The sequence below is a fragment of the Microtus ochrogaster genome, chromosome 1 (genome assembly GCF_000317375.1).
Source record: "Microtus ochrogaster isolate Prairie Vole_2 chromosome 1, MicOch1.0, whole genome shotgun sequence".
Lineage (NCBI taxonomy): Eukaryota > Metazoa > Chordata > Mammalia > Rodentia > Cricetidae > Microtus > Microtus ochrogaster.
The window spans coordinates 53796028-53809621 of NC_022009.1; the positions used below are offsets into that span (position 1 = coordinate 53796028).

The 13594-nt window shown below is 39.4% G+C and overlaps 1 protein-coding gene across 4 annotated transcripts in view; it reads right to left on the bottom strand.

Annotated features, from left to right (window-relative positions):
- The window catches only part of Itgb8 (integrin subunit beta 8), a 101807-nt gene that overhangs the window by 50913 nt on the left and 37300 nt on the right, over positions 1–13594 (bottom strand). For all 4 annotated transcript variants that reach the window (XR_003377315.1, XR_001228960.2, XR_003377314.1 and 1 more), the window contains exons 2-3: positions 9882–9967; positions 3242–3416 (exon numbers count right to left, since the gene is read on the bottom strand). Coding sequence is in view for 1 of the 4 variants with exons in the window: in XM_005343688.2 (XP_005343745.1) it covers positions 3242–3416; positions 9882–9967 (261 nt within the window). In the remaining 3 variants the exon portion in view is untranslated. The remainder of the gene's footprint in view (positions 1–3241; positions 3417–9881; positions 9968–13594) is intronic.

The window sequence follows — 13594 nt, forward strand, 5'->3', positions numbered from 1 at the left end:
GCTGTTGGTAAAACATTTAAGAAAGAAGAAGAGCCTAACTGGATGAAGTTAGTCATTGGAGGTGTGCCTTTGGAAAGACTTTGGGACCCCTGTTCTCTCTCTCTTTGTCCTTGACCATCATGAACTAAACAGGACTCATCTTCCTGCCATTATGGGCCGTCTCTGGAGCCCAGGGATCCTGAGTAGAAACTGATATCATAGACCAAAACAAACCTTTACTTCTCTGAGGTGTTCTGTATTGACAACAGAAAACTGAGTCACCTAGCAAATGAAGTTAGCAGCTTTGTTTAGAGACACTGCATTTGAACATAATTGGGCTTATCTTACCTTTGCTGAAAAGATTTAACTTAACAGTGTTGATGGAGACTTGTAATTGTCACAGTAACATCTTGTGTGGGAACATCTTATTCATTTGTTTGTCTGGACACAGTGGTTCTTTGTAGATGTGGTCTAATTTGAATTGCTACAGTTTTTGTTAAGGCTTTGACAGTGAGGTGATAGTGACTCCCAGCTAAGTAGCTTGCAGGCCTGCTATAAATCTTTCTAAGAGTTTATACAGCACAGGTATAATGTGTTCCTTGAAAGTCTGAATGAACAAAAAACACTTCTTACCATGTGTTTCTACCTAAATACTTAATGAGTATTTTTTATCCAATTAGCCTATTTATTTTGTCTTCATTTCTTGATTAGATTTAGTAACAATTTATTATTCTTAAAGAGCTTTACACAGAACCAATTCATACTTAAATATATATTTACATTTTCATTTTAATGCTTTAGTTTAATACTTTTATTATTTTAAATTTATTAGTTCCTTTTTATTTTATAATTGCTTGTTTTGCTATTCTTTGGTTCGGACACTCACTCTATTTTATTCATTCTTTTTCACAAAGAACAATTCAAGTTACAACCTATATATTAGATGTATTTTGTTAATGTTGCTATTAGTTTTGTAGCTAGAATTTTGATTACATCCTTTGACTTAATTCCAACTTTATGGCATTGTGCTCAAAGATCATGAAATAATTTTTGCTTTCTGTAACTTTTGTGGTTGATTTCTTAATACATTTTATGGACTTTAAAAATAACGCTTATTTATGAAGTGCTGTAAACTGAATTGTATTTGGAGAGGGAGCCTTGGGGTGTAATGGGTTTAGATGACAACATGGGGGTGCTTCATAATAGGATTAGTGGTCCTCTAAGATACGAGAGAGCTGCCATCCATAGCATCCCCATTCCTATGACTTCCCCCTCAGCCCTACCACAGCAGGACTCAGCAGGAAGTGGATAGCTAGGAGACTGGAGAACCTCACTAGAAACCAGATCTGCCTAAACTTTGTTTTTGAACGTCCCTGACCTTTGACATGTTAGCCTTTCTGGAACTGTGAGAAAAGACAGTTCTGTCATTTCTGTTGTGTCACCAAATGTAAGGCATTGTGCGGCGGCAGCTAAACAGACGAAAGCACCAGGTTTACTAAGCCAGCTCAGCTGTTCTGTTGTATTTTCCTCTCAGATACTAAAGGGGATATTCTTAGCTCTCCCCTAATGAAGAACTTGTTCAAGTTAAATGCAGTGATGATGCGGGAATCTGTAGGCTTTGAAGAGAGGTTTGGGGTAAAGGCCATGGTGACAGAATGCCTTGAAATTCAGGTGCGCTCCGGGAGTAATCCAGACACATGAGTCAGAAAGTCAAGATATAATGGAGAATCATGTGTATTACTATTGAATGTTAACACAGAACAAACCAACCTAGCCTATAAAGACTCTAGAGGCAAAGGTGGAAAAGGTGATTGGATGGGAATGCTGTCAAGACACAGAGACTGGTAAGATCAAGAAACTGGGACTATTGGTAATGGATTAGGAGAGATTACAAAACCAGAGGCCCTGAACCTGTTGTAAACTCAGGTAGAGAGAAAAGTCATTAGAGGTGGTAAGACAATTATAACTTTAGAGGTGAGACACGTAATTATTGGAATGTTAAGGGCAGATTTTAGTGAATACGCTGGCTTGAGTAAATATTGCCTTTTTTTTTTTAAATAGCAGATGGCAAGAACCATAATCTTTACCAACAGAATTAAAATTTTTGTACTGGCTATGCATCTTTTTCCTGCTGGTGCATATGTACTTCCATATTGAGCTGTATCATTGTTTTATATGGCGAAGAACGTAGAAGCTAAGAACATATCCAAGGAAAGAAAGACTTTGCTTTGCTAGTAGCTAATTATTCTAAAAAAAAAAGTAGTTCAGCATTTAGAGTGAGGTTAGAAGTGTAGCAAGAATTTGTTGTTGTTGTTGTTGTTGTTGTTATTATTATTAAAAGCAAAAACCGATGACAAGACATGTCACCCACAGTGAACTAATGAAGAATTGAAAGCAATTTATTACTTTTTTTAAACCTGTCTTTGAGCTCTGTGGTACATATCTATGAACTTTGACATTTTGTATATAGTTCACATATTGGAATTCTATGTACCTGGGGGAATGGATGTTTTCCAGAGCTACAACATGGGTCAGATTCCTGTGGAACACACTGCTATAGAAGGGGAGATATTGGATAAATGCTTGAGGAAAAGAACACACTAATCTCAGGTGTTAGTGCAAAGCTGTTAAAGGCAATTATGGTAATAATGAATGGTAGTTCAGGGTTTAGAAGTTCATAGCAGGAGTTCAAAGTACCTAACAAATCTGTATTTCCTACTAGCTAAAGAATCAATGCATCATGTAAGTACTTATGGAGAATTTACTCTCTTCCAACACTCTGAGTGGAGAAAGAAAACAAAAAAGTATGTTTCCTTTCTGGGATTAGCAGGTATGAACAGTTGCTACTAGGCTTGAAAAAAGGCCATGAAATCATTGGAACAGACATAACAGATAGAGAGAATCGATTCCTGCAAGATGCTCTCTGTGTGCACTGTGGCATATGTGTGCCTCTTTACCCTCTACCAGCTTAATAGCTGAATGTAACAACAAAAACAAAACAAAAAACCAGAGCACAATTACATCCCAGTGTGACTGGCCTGTATGATCAGAACAGAGTTATAATAGGTTGTAGTAAGGTTTATAGTGCAGCTCAGGCCACATAGTATAGCTACAGACATGACAGGAACTAGAACCGTCATCCCTTGGTCTGAACTCACTAAGATTTCAACTACAATGCTTTCTGCTGTGACATATTAACTGTCACTAGCAGCTGTCACTGCAAATTAATGGTCATCACAGGTTCCTTTGAAAACCGCCAAACCTGGGTGCAGCTGGATTGAGACTTCTCCTGGTGTCACTTGGGTATTGATTTCCTTCTCACTTGGTGTAGCCACACGCACAGCCAGGGATTCTACCAAATCAATTGGACAGCCTTTGCTTATCAAGTTGGAAACAGTATCACACCGTTCACTTCTTGATCCACCTGAAACAAAGTCCTGTTTAAAGAAAGGGAAATCACTGTTTTTAGCAAATCATCACAGTAACAACTTAAGAAACCTGTACATCACAAATATTACAAGGAGACATTTCCTGCGTAGAACAAATTAGGTCACTGCATAAATTACCTGAATTCTCCTAATAAAGGTATGGGCAAATTTGTCAGAAATAAAAAGGTTCATCTCGAAATTTCATTTAAAAAAATAAGAAAACAATTTAATAATGGAGAAGATTAATCAAGCACTTTAATTGTTGTTGACTGAACACTGTAATATTACACCAGTTTCATCTTTTCTAAACATCTGATTTTGGAAAGGCAGACCTAAGAAAGAATTCGTCAAAGGAGACAATTTATTATTCCCACATGTCATGCCTCATGTTTCAAGGACCACAGCTGGCATGTTTCCCGTGTGTTGTGCTGTTGTGCTCAGGAGATGAGAGCAACTCCTCCAAATCACATGGCTGACAGTGCTGACAGCTCAAATAGGAAGGAGCTGGAATTCTAGCTCTCAGATCGACGGCCTCTGCAGCTTCCCATGTACAAATCAGCCTGTGAAGAACTGGAGAAACCCAGGAAGATGCTTGTGGTGACACAGTGTCAGAAGACTCCAGTTCAGACTCTTCTGACTTTGTGTCTGAAACTAAACCCTTCCCATTCAGCAGAAAAAGGTGGCTAGTTGTTTAAGAGTCAACCCATATGCTTAGGATTAATGGAATATGATTAAAAGTTAATTTGTTCTGGCTAAGAGCAAAAAAATGATACTTCTATTTTTCACATGATCAGGTATTACATTAAACGTCTGGAAACACTTTAATATGGACAGTATTGCTATAGATTATTTGAAATAGTTGCATGTGAGTTAAACATTTGCTCAGCAATCTTCCTGGCAGGGCTATTTTGGTTCAGCTTTCAGTCATTTTGCCTTTCATTCATATGATTTGGGGACTCTGGTTTCTACTTAATTAACCATTTGGTGAAAGACTGCTGAGTACAGGATTACAGTGTTCAAAGTGTTCAGAATACAGATCAAGGCTGGAGTCTTCACTACTGAAATCAACAGATCATGGGTGAATTCAGACACTAAGCAGGAAACTATAAACGTTATGGGAGTAAATCTTAGGGACAAGAGAATGTCTTAGGTTATAAGAAAGCAAATTATAAAGTTTAAATGGCATGCTGAGGGTGAGGTCATTTATTATGAAGAACGAGATCGCCAGCATCAGGGAATGATTAGGTAGAATCAAAGTGGGCAAAAAAAAAACATTCAAAACCAATTTTGTTCTTTGTCAATTTAGAGCAAAACTTGGAAAATTAAAGTTAGTAGGACAAATGTGACATTTTGTCTGTTTTTACATGGTTTGTATATCACAGTGTTCCATTTTTAGAAGATGGCAATAGAACAAGGCAAGGAGAATGTGTGGCTGCCAGCGGCAATACTTTCCTGTCTGGTCCTCATAGTGTTTATCCCCAGTTAAGGTATGGCTCTGACCGGTGACCCTAACACAATGAAAAGCAAAAAGGCAATGTGCCTTTCTTTCTAATTGAGCCTTCCAGGTGTTTGCTAAGTGGTGTCCTGGAAACAGACATTTAAAATTGCCTAGCATTTGACCTTCACCTGGATTTTAACCAGAAGTTTAAAAGTCAGAGCCTTTACTGATACCTAAATTTATCATATCAGCTGGTAACACCTACAACTATCAGCCAGATGTAGTTAATAAACTGCTTGGAGATCTTCAGAAAAAGGTAGCCAGTAACTGCCATAGCATGTGTTAGTGGAGAACTCTCTTTCTACCATTCAGGGGACAGGGAGAGAACCTGTTGCCTTCCCAGCTCACGTTACATGTGAAGGGCCATATGTGTTTTCCGCATATAAAATCCACAAGATTTCAGATTATGCGATGGAAATAAAGGATAAACAGCTCTAATCTGCCGTCTCTGCCTACTAGAGTTTCTGAACTCTGCTGTACAGAATGGAAAAAAAAAAAAGGGGCGGCTATTTTCCTATGAGTATACATCCAGCTATATGCTGTGTGACATTTAAATGTCAAGTAGTTTTGCTAAAATAGCAAAATCTTCAATTATTTTGCAATGTCTGAATCAGAAAGGCTGTTTTAGCTGACTGTAAGCACTAAGTCAGAAAAGCATTGCCAATTGGCCAATTAGGTTTGAAAAGGGAAGAAAGGCTCTTGCCCATTGTGGCTTACTTTCCATTTGAAATAAAAGCAATTTGAATCCACACCCTTTTAATTTTTTGGCAGATTATGTCATTTTGATTTCTTCTAACCCCTATGTTTTACTTTTTCTTCAAGAAAAATACTGGGTTTTGTAGCTAAGATCTGTTAAGAATGAGACTCAGGCTGACGTCACTGCCTCTTCTGTGCACAAGCAGAATATTCTGAGCATAGAAACAAAGTAGATTTCCCCTACTAATGTCTGAGTCCTTTGGTCTTCCAAAACCAGCAATCTGTTCCTAAATGGAAGGGTCTTATCATCTCCCTTTGGACAACAAGCGCCCTTCACATTCTATTCTCTGACAACTGGAGTTTTAAGTCAGGTCCATACTGTGACACTATGTTGTGTCAGCCAAGGCAGAGGACAATTGTTAAAACAATGTGGCTCTTAAGGATGTTAACTAGAAACAAGAGTGTTAACTAGGTGATATTAATAAAGTCCTTTCTATCTCAATTGTTTTTCTAATAGTTTTATTAAACATGGAAGAAAGAAGAAACAGATTATGGAATGACAGATTAAAATGCCATTTAAAAATGCAAGCATATTGAGTAGTGTCTACATTCATAGTGATGTTTGAGACAGGAGGATTTTTATCAATATTTTGACAATTTCATGCATGCATATAATACTTTCTGATTACTATTATTTCCCATTTATTTCCCTCAACCAATAATGCCTCCTCTTCCCTATGAAGCTTTGTCTCACATTCAAGTCTGTTTTGTTTTATTTTGTCATCTACTGTTTACTCAGGGCTGTCTTTGTGAACTGGGGTTTGAATTATCTGCTAAAGCCTCGGGGGCTCACCATTCAGTTCACAACTAAAGACAATGACTACACTTTCTGGATCCTTCGGTTGCTAATATTTGGTAGAGAGGGAAGGGTCCCATCCATAACCAGTTGTTGACAAGACCAGTCTTATGTAGGCCCATGCAGGGGGCCAGTGATGCTGAGTTTCAGGGCGTGCTGGCTTTGCCATCCCCAGTAGGCAGCATTCCTCAGGCTTCCGTTCCAGCTCTTACATCTTTCCCTTCTGGAGTGTTCCCAGAGCCTTGCAGAAGGCGGTTACTTGACCAGCTTTGAAAATTATACAAGCCAGGTTTGTTAAGCTATTTTTCTTCCCTTATTATGATACGGAAATACTTCTTTTCTTTCTCTTTCCCTCCATTGTTGCTCTCTGAAAAATCGAGGTCACCACCTGTATCTGTGTCTACGCAATGGGTGAGCTTACCTCTTGATGATATGGGGCCAGCCTACAAGGACTGCCTGTTCCTTCTCTTAGTGCTATGGACAATGGCAAAGACTGTACCCTCAGAGACTGTTATTTTTTTAACTCATATTATTTTTATGTGTGCATGTGGAATATGCATGTGTATGCATCTTTGCTTGCCGACACAAGTACTCGTGGGCAAGATGAGGTTTAGGTGTCTTTTCCCATTACCTCTCCACCTTAGTTTTTGAGATATGGTCCTATTTACTGAATCTGGTGTCTGCCATTTCAACTAGACTATCTTACCAGCAAGTCCTAGGAATATGCCTGTCTTTACCTTCTAGTATGGGTTCCATATGCATGGCACTACAGCTGGCTTTAATATGGGACATGAGGGTCCTAACTGAGGTCGTGTGCTTGTACAGCAAACACTTTCCCCATTGAGCCGTCTCCCCAGGCAGTCCCACCTCCATAAATACAAGGAAAGCATCCCTAGCCTATCTCAAGCAATGTCCTATGCTGTGTTGGGGAATATTACCTTCAGGTGTGTGGCTTTTGTTTATGCTGCCATAGTTTAACTCTGTGAAACTGTGCTACTGTCCCTGTCTAAAACACATGATGGTTCTAATGAAGAGATGAATGGCCAATAGCAAGACAGGAACAAGGATAGGTGGGGCTGGCAGGCAGAGAGGATAAACAGAAGGAGAAACAAAAAGAAAGAGGGGCAAGATAATAAGGAAAAAGTGGGGATGTCAGGGGCCGGCTACCAGCTACACAGCAAGCCATGAAAAAAGGTATACAAACGTTTTTAAAGGTATACTAAAGTTAGGAAAGATAAAAGCCCAGAGGCAAAGATGGATGGGCTGATTTAAGAAAAACTGGCTGGCTAGCAACGAGTTAAGCTAAGGCATTAATAACTAAGAATAAGCCTCCATCTGTGATTTACTTGGGAACAGGATGGCGAGCCCCCTTCCCCCCAAAAGGCCAAAAGAGTAAAAGATCACAGAATATGTTACTTCATTATACATTAGTTAAAGTGTGGAGTGGACACAATCAGCATTGCCGTTGGAGAGGTCGGGGAGTGATTTAAAGGGATGAAGCAGCATAGTTTACTTAGTTGTTTGCACAGGGCACATAGGTTACACAGTTTAAAGTTAGAAACTGTTGGAACTAGGTTTAAATGCAACGTGGTGTCTCTACAGAGCCTGATCTTTCTAATCTATACATACTACCTTACACTGCAGTTTGTAGACAAGAATAACCTTGCAGATTTTCAGTATTTCCCCAAGGTCCCTGTTTGCACGTTTAACAGTTGACACGGGTTTCCTCTGTCCCTTCAGCACCTCCTCTGCAGTGACTTTCTTCCTTCTGAATTCTTATCCCGTGGCACACCCCCAAAACCCCTGCTGCTGTGACCAGACAGATGGGTATTTTCAGAGTTGCCATTTTTCTCTGCTTTTGTGCCAATCACAGCTGTGAGGAAGAGTGGTCTCTGGGACCCGATGTCACAATTGACACACTTGACAACTAGGCTTTGAAGCATATTTCTGAAAGCTTCTCACAACACCTCCAACTGAAGCTCTCAGCAGCTGAAGTTGGCTAGGCACAAACAGCAGGGCCCTAGCATGGATTTCTGACTTAGGATCAGGAACACCAGGCCCCAAAAGATTCCTGAGAAAGAACCCTACAGTCAGCTCCACATTCAAGGCTGTAGAAATGAGTGGGGAAAAGATCCTTCAGAGAATGGCAAAAAGTCTGTCTAGTCTTTAGATGATAGAGCTTGAACTAAAAAAGTCTGGAATCTTTTTTGTGTCACTGTCTGACTTGGGTTGTGACAAAGTACTTCCTTGTTAATCAGTGGCATCTGATTTTTCCCATGTTGGTCCAGAACACCCAGGAGAACATGAGACTGTCAGCAGAAAGTGTAATTTCAAATTATGGCTCCTGTACTCGAATCCTTTCTGTGCTTGTGTCCTGATTTGTTCATAGCAGAGAGCGATACCCATCAGCCTTGCAACTTTTCGACTGTTTTTGGCTTCCTGCTTCATGCATGACGAGGGGGAGTAAGAAGATAGGGTAACAGTATGGGAGTTAATTGTTTAATTGTTGAGCTAAATTAGAGGAAGTAAAACTAGAGATTCATGACCATGTCAGACAGAAGTCTCTGAGGACTTGTTGCTTGCAATTCCCAGGAGTTACCTAAGTATCTACCCAGGCAATTTCACAAAGAGATTCGAAGTTAGCAGATGACACCTTGGGAAAACAGTATATGTAGGTACCCCTGAGTTAAGATTATTGATTTTAAAAACTTCATAAAACAACTTTAGAGTGAAACAAGAAGCCATTATTATTTTTACTATGAATTTTGTTGGAATTTGTTTCTCCACATAGAATGAAAAACATTAACTTTGAACAAAACATTGAAATATTCTCCTCTCTCCAGGATTTAAATACACACAATACTTTAGGAACAGTTCCAGTGTAAGAATAAAGGCGTCACATTTTCCATAAAAAAACAAAAATTGCCATACAATGTTAAAAAAATCTCTGAACTTCTAGTATTTCATATAAAAACAAGTAAAAAGGACCGAGCAATCATCCTGTTTTTCGATTATAAGCAAGTATTAAGAAAGCGATCAAACTTGGGTATGTAACTTTGTGCTGCGAGTTGCAGCAGGAATCCTAGATCAAAGTCTACTTACTATAAAAAGTAATATAGGTATTTGCCAACTTCTTCTACGAACAGATGGAAAACATAAAATGGTTTTCACTTCATGTCAAAATTACCACACTTTTTCTAATAAAAAATGTTATGCTTGATTTTATATTCAACCAGTTATGCTGCTTTTCCACAGAAAACCGAATAAAACTTTCCTGTTGCTCAGGGTTATCTTTCTTCTTGATGTGTCTTTAAAGTACAGAATATTGGGGGGATGAAGCCACGCTAGAGAGAAAGGTAAGCATGCAAAAAAATCAAAGGTAGCAGGAACAACAAACAAACAAAAACCAACAGAAAAGGCAGACCTCTTGAAGACACCATCCGCATTCTGGACCCAGTTGGAGGCACTTGGCACAGGAGACCACGTTGGAAGAGCCACATCTATTGTGTTCTGAAATTCAAGTCAAGAGCAACCATTAGGCTTCCTTTCAAGGTGAAACTGTACACAATTTGAAATGCAGTGGGAAAAGTGAAATAAGGTCATCTTTTGTTCAAAACAGATGGCATCAGATCATTTATGGTTTCTATAGGAAGCTTTAGCCTGTTCATTGCCATTAACAGGCACCTGGATAGCTGGCATTTAATTTTCTAAGGTCAGGAAAAAGGAGAGTAGAAATGTGACCTTGGTCACATCTGAGGCTAGAGCTTTATTGTAGGTTGTGCTGCACTGCCAGGAACCCTTTAAAGTTTTAGGCTGCTGAAGTCATAGTTCATAATCTCTGAACCAAGCAGGTGCTTTTCCTTCTGATGGTCTTCCTGTAAAAATTAGCATATCACCATGTGAAGCCATGCTGAGTCACATAGAGGGAAATTTCTGAGAAGTAATCTTGCTGGGCCTTTAAAGTTGTTCCAGTGGAAGGTCTGATTACATTGCTATTGATTATTTTGTGTAATACAGTTCTAGACACTGTGGCATGATTCAGTACTTTCGACAGAGTGGTTAAAATGAGTGAGTCCCTTTAGAAGATCTGATTATGCTGATATTGATTGTTTTGTGTAATACAGTTCTAGACACTGTGGCCTGATCAGTAGACACAGAGTGGTTAAAGTGAGTGAGTCCCTTTAGCTGATTCGATGTGGTTTTTCAGACTGGATCACATTAAGACCATTGATTCCTGTTCTGGGCCCTATCTGAATACATAGCTGTGCCTTCCTTCCTCCGTGTACTCAGTTCTTAAGGATAACAATGTTCATTATTGTAAACATAGGCACATCAATCTAATATAATAAAGACTGAGACTGTATCATTCTTTTTCTTATGTTTAGTGGGTCAGTCTTCCTATATTTTATCCTTTATTCTGAGATGGCCTGCAGGCACTGGAGATCATGTACCTCCTGCCTTCCTCATAGGCATACAGTGAACCCCGGACGTGAAGGCTACAAGTCACTAATATTCCAGGTTGGAGAGAAGATGCAGCTTGTGTAACAAACACAGAAGAGTTCACCAATTGTTTTGATGTGGTAAGCATCTCTCTACTTTGGAGCACTGGAAAGCAGCAAGTGTGGGGCTCTCTAATCATTGCTCCATAGAGACTGTGTTCTCTGGTTCTCTCTTTGTTATTGTGGTTCACTTATTTTAATCTGTAGTTCTTTCCTTAAAAGTGCATTCAGCATTAAAATGTGTATACCAATGGACATAATCACTCATGAACATAAGAGTTTACAGGAACATGGCCCATTAAATTCTCACTGCAATATTTCTTTTCTCTCTTTTTTTTTTTTTTTTAATTTTTCGATACAGGTTTCTCCGTAGTCTTTGGTTCCTGTCCTGGAACTAGCTCTCTCTCTCTTTTCTCTTTCAAGTTTCCTAAACGTTCTGGAATCCAGGGTGAAACAATTCTGACTTGAGTGTGTCATAGCACAGGTGTTGGAGTGGGCAGAGCGAGGGTGGCAACTGCAGTAGAGAGGCACTAACTATAGCGGAATCTCAGGCTAGTGTAAACCCTCCCTCATACACACTTCCCTAACACTGTCTTCATGGTCTATTGTTTACTCTCTGTGCTTCATCCTACCCTTCGTCTTTGGTTTTAGAGTGTGTGTGTGTGTGTGTGTGTGTGTGTGATATTCCAAAAATTCTTTACTGATCTTCCCAGATTTAGTCTAGAATTCCAAAAACTAAAAATAACTTATGTTTTAGGCTCCCTTCACTACAAGCAGCCAGCTTGGCCATCTAAATATGGAGACTCCCTGTTCCAAGTCATCCATCTGGCTTAGTCTGCAAAATGTAAAAAGAAAAAAAAAGGAAAAAACCTGCTTATTCTTAAAATATTCAGAAGGCAGAGTGACCTTTTCAGTTTTATTTCCAGAAAGGAAACCAAACTGGTCTAGAAATCAGGCATCCTGGCAAACTCCTGTGGTCTGAGTATGTGCATTCATCTCCAGTAGAGTGCTTATGGTGGGGCCTTGAGGACATGACCATGACTGAGGTTCCTCCCCTGTGAGTGGGAAAATAGCCCTTATAAAAGAGGTTTCTTTTTGTTGCCTCCTTTTGCCTTTTCCATATCTGTCATGTGAAGGTAGAGGACTCTCACTTGGGCATAAAATGTCTGCTCTTTTATGGTAGATTTGCCAGTCTTCATAGCTATGAGAAACAAATTTCTTATAAATTATTTAATATCAGATATACTGTTATATCAATAAGAAATAAGTAAGGTACAGACCAGTGCTGGCTGTAACCTTACTGGAACATGGAGTGACATCTATTTCAGATTAGACTTGAAGAGACCTCTGATTCAACAGGTAGAACTTTGAATTGCCAGTCAAGATAGCAGAGTCTGGGGAGGACAGATGCAGAGCCTAGGGCTCTGATTCTTATCTCTTACATTTGTCCAATTCTAACCTAAGTTTCCCCAGGTTAAAGCTCATGTTAGGCTTCTACTTCCACAGTATATAGGAAGCACAGCAAATTTAAAAGCATTTTTTTTCTTTCCTTTTTTGTCTTGCCTGGAACTGTATAGCCCAGACTGGCCTTAAAGTAGCAGCCATCTTCCAGCCCATGTACTAGACTATCTAAATGAATGGCCATTAAGAGCTGCAAAAGTTTTCTTAGCATTCTCTTATTAAAACAAAAATTTCCAGGGGCAACCTCTATTCTCCAACTTCAAAAACCTAAAGATGTAGTAAAGATAGATGGGGACCTTGGTCTTGTCAATGCATCACAGATTCCAGGGCTGACATTGCTCAGACTCTCTATAACTACAGACAATGAAAGAGCCCAGAAATGGATTTAGAGGAGATAGGACTGATGGTTCTGCAGACCTGGGAGATGGTGAGGAACTCAGTTCCATGGGAATAGTGTCAGACTTTATTTCTGGATAGTGTCATGGTTACACTTCACAGATATGCTTTGACAGATTGATTTTTAAGAGAGTGTTCTTTGTTGAAAATTATACAAGTTAGAAAAATGCCTAACATTTGAACAACATGTTAATTATGGCAATTCTTATCACTGAATGGACAATTAGTGTAAGAACTTTTAGCATAACATAAGTTTTCTCTCTATCTGACTCACACTCACACACTCACACACACACACACACACACACACAGACATACACACACACATTTTTGTGAGAGGAGAAATCCTTACAAGGCACACACATCAATGCATAAGTGCTGTTTGTAGATTCTGGCATCTGTCATCAGCCTCTCGATCTGCTTTCTTATCCCTAATGCAAGAATGAGGTGGTTTCCTAGCAGCCCAGGGCCCTGCTCTGACACCTCATTAGAGTGTGGGCTTGAGTAGTTCTTTCGCTATCAGTGATTGCACTGTCTACCTGTTCAATCTTTTTGTCTACTGCTGTTGCCCTACACACACACTACTCTTCATATTCTAGGCTTACATTCTTAAGAAAGATAATTTATGTTGATCATAACAAGTACTCTTAGCTGGGCAGTGGTGGTGTATGCCTTTAATCCCAGCCCTCGAGATTAAAGGCAGGCAGATCTCTGTGAATTTGAGGCCAACCTGGTCTACAGGAGCTAGTTCCAGGACAGGCTCCAAAGCTACAGAGAAACC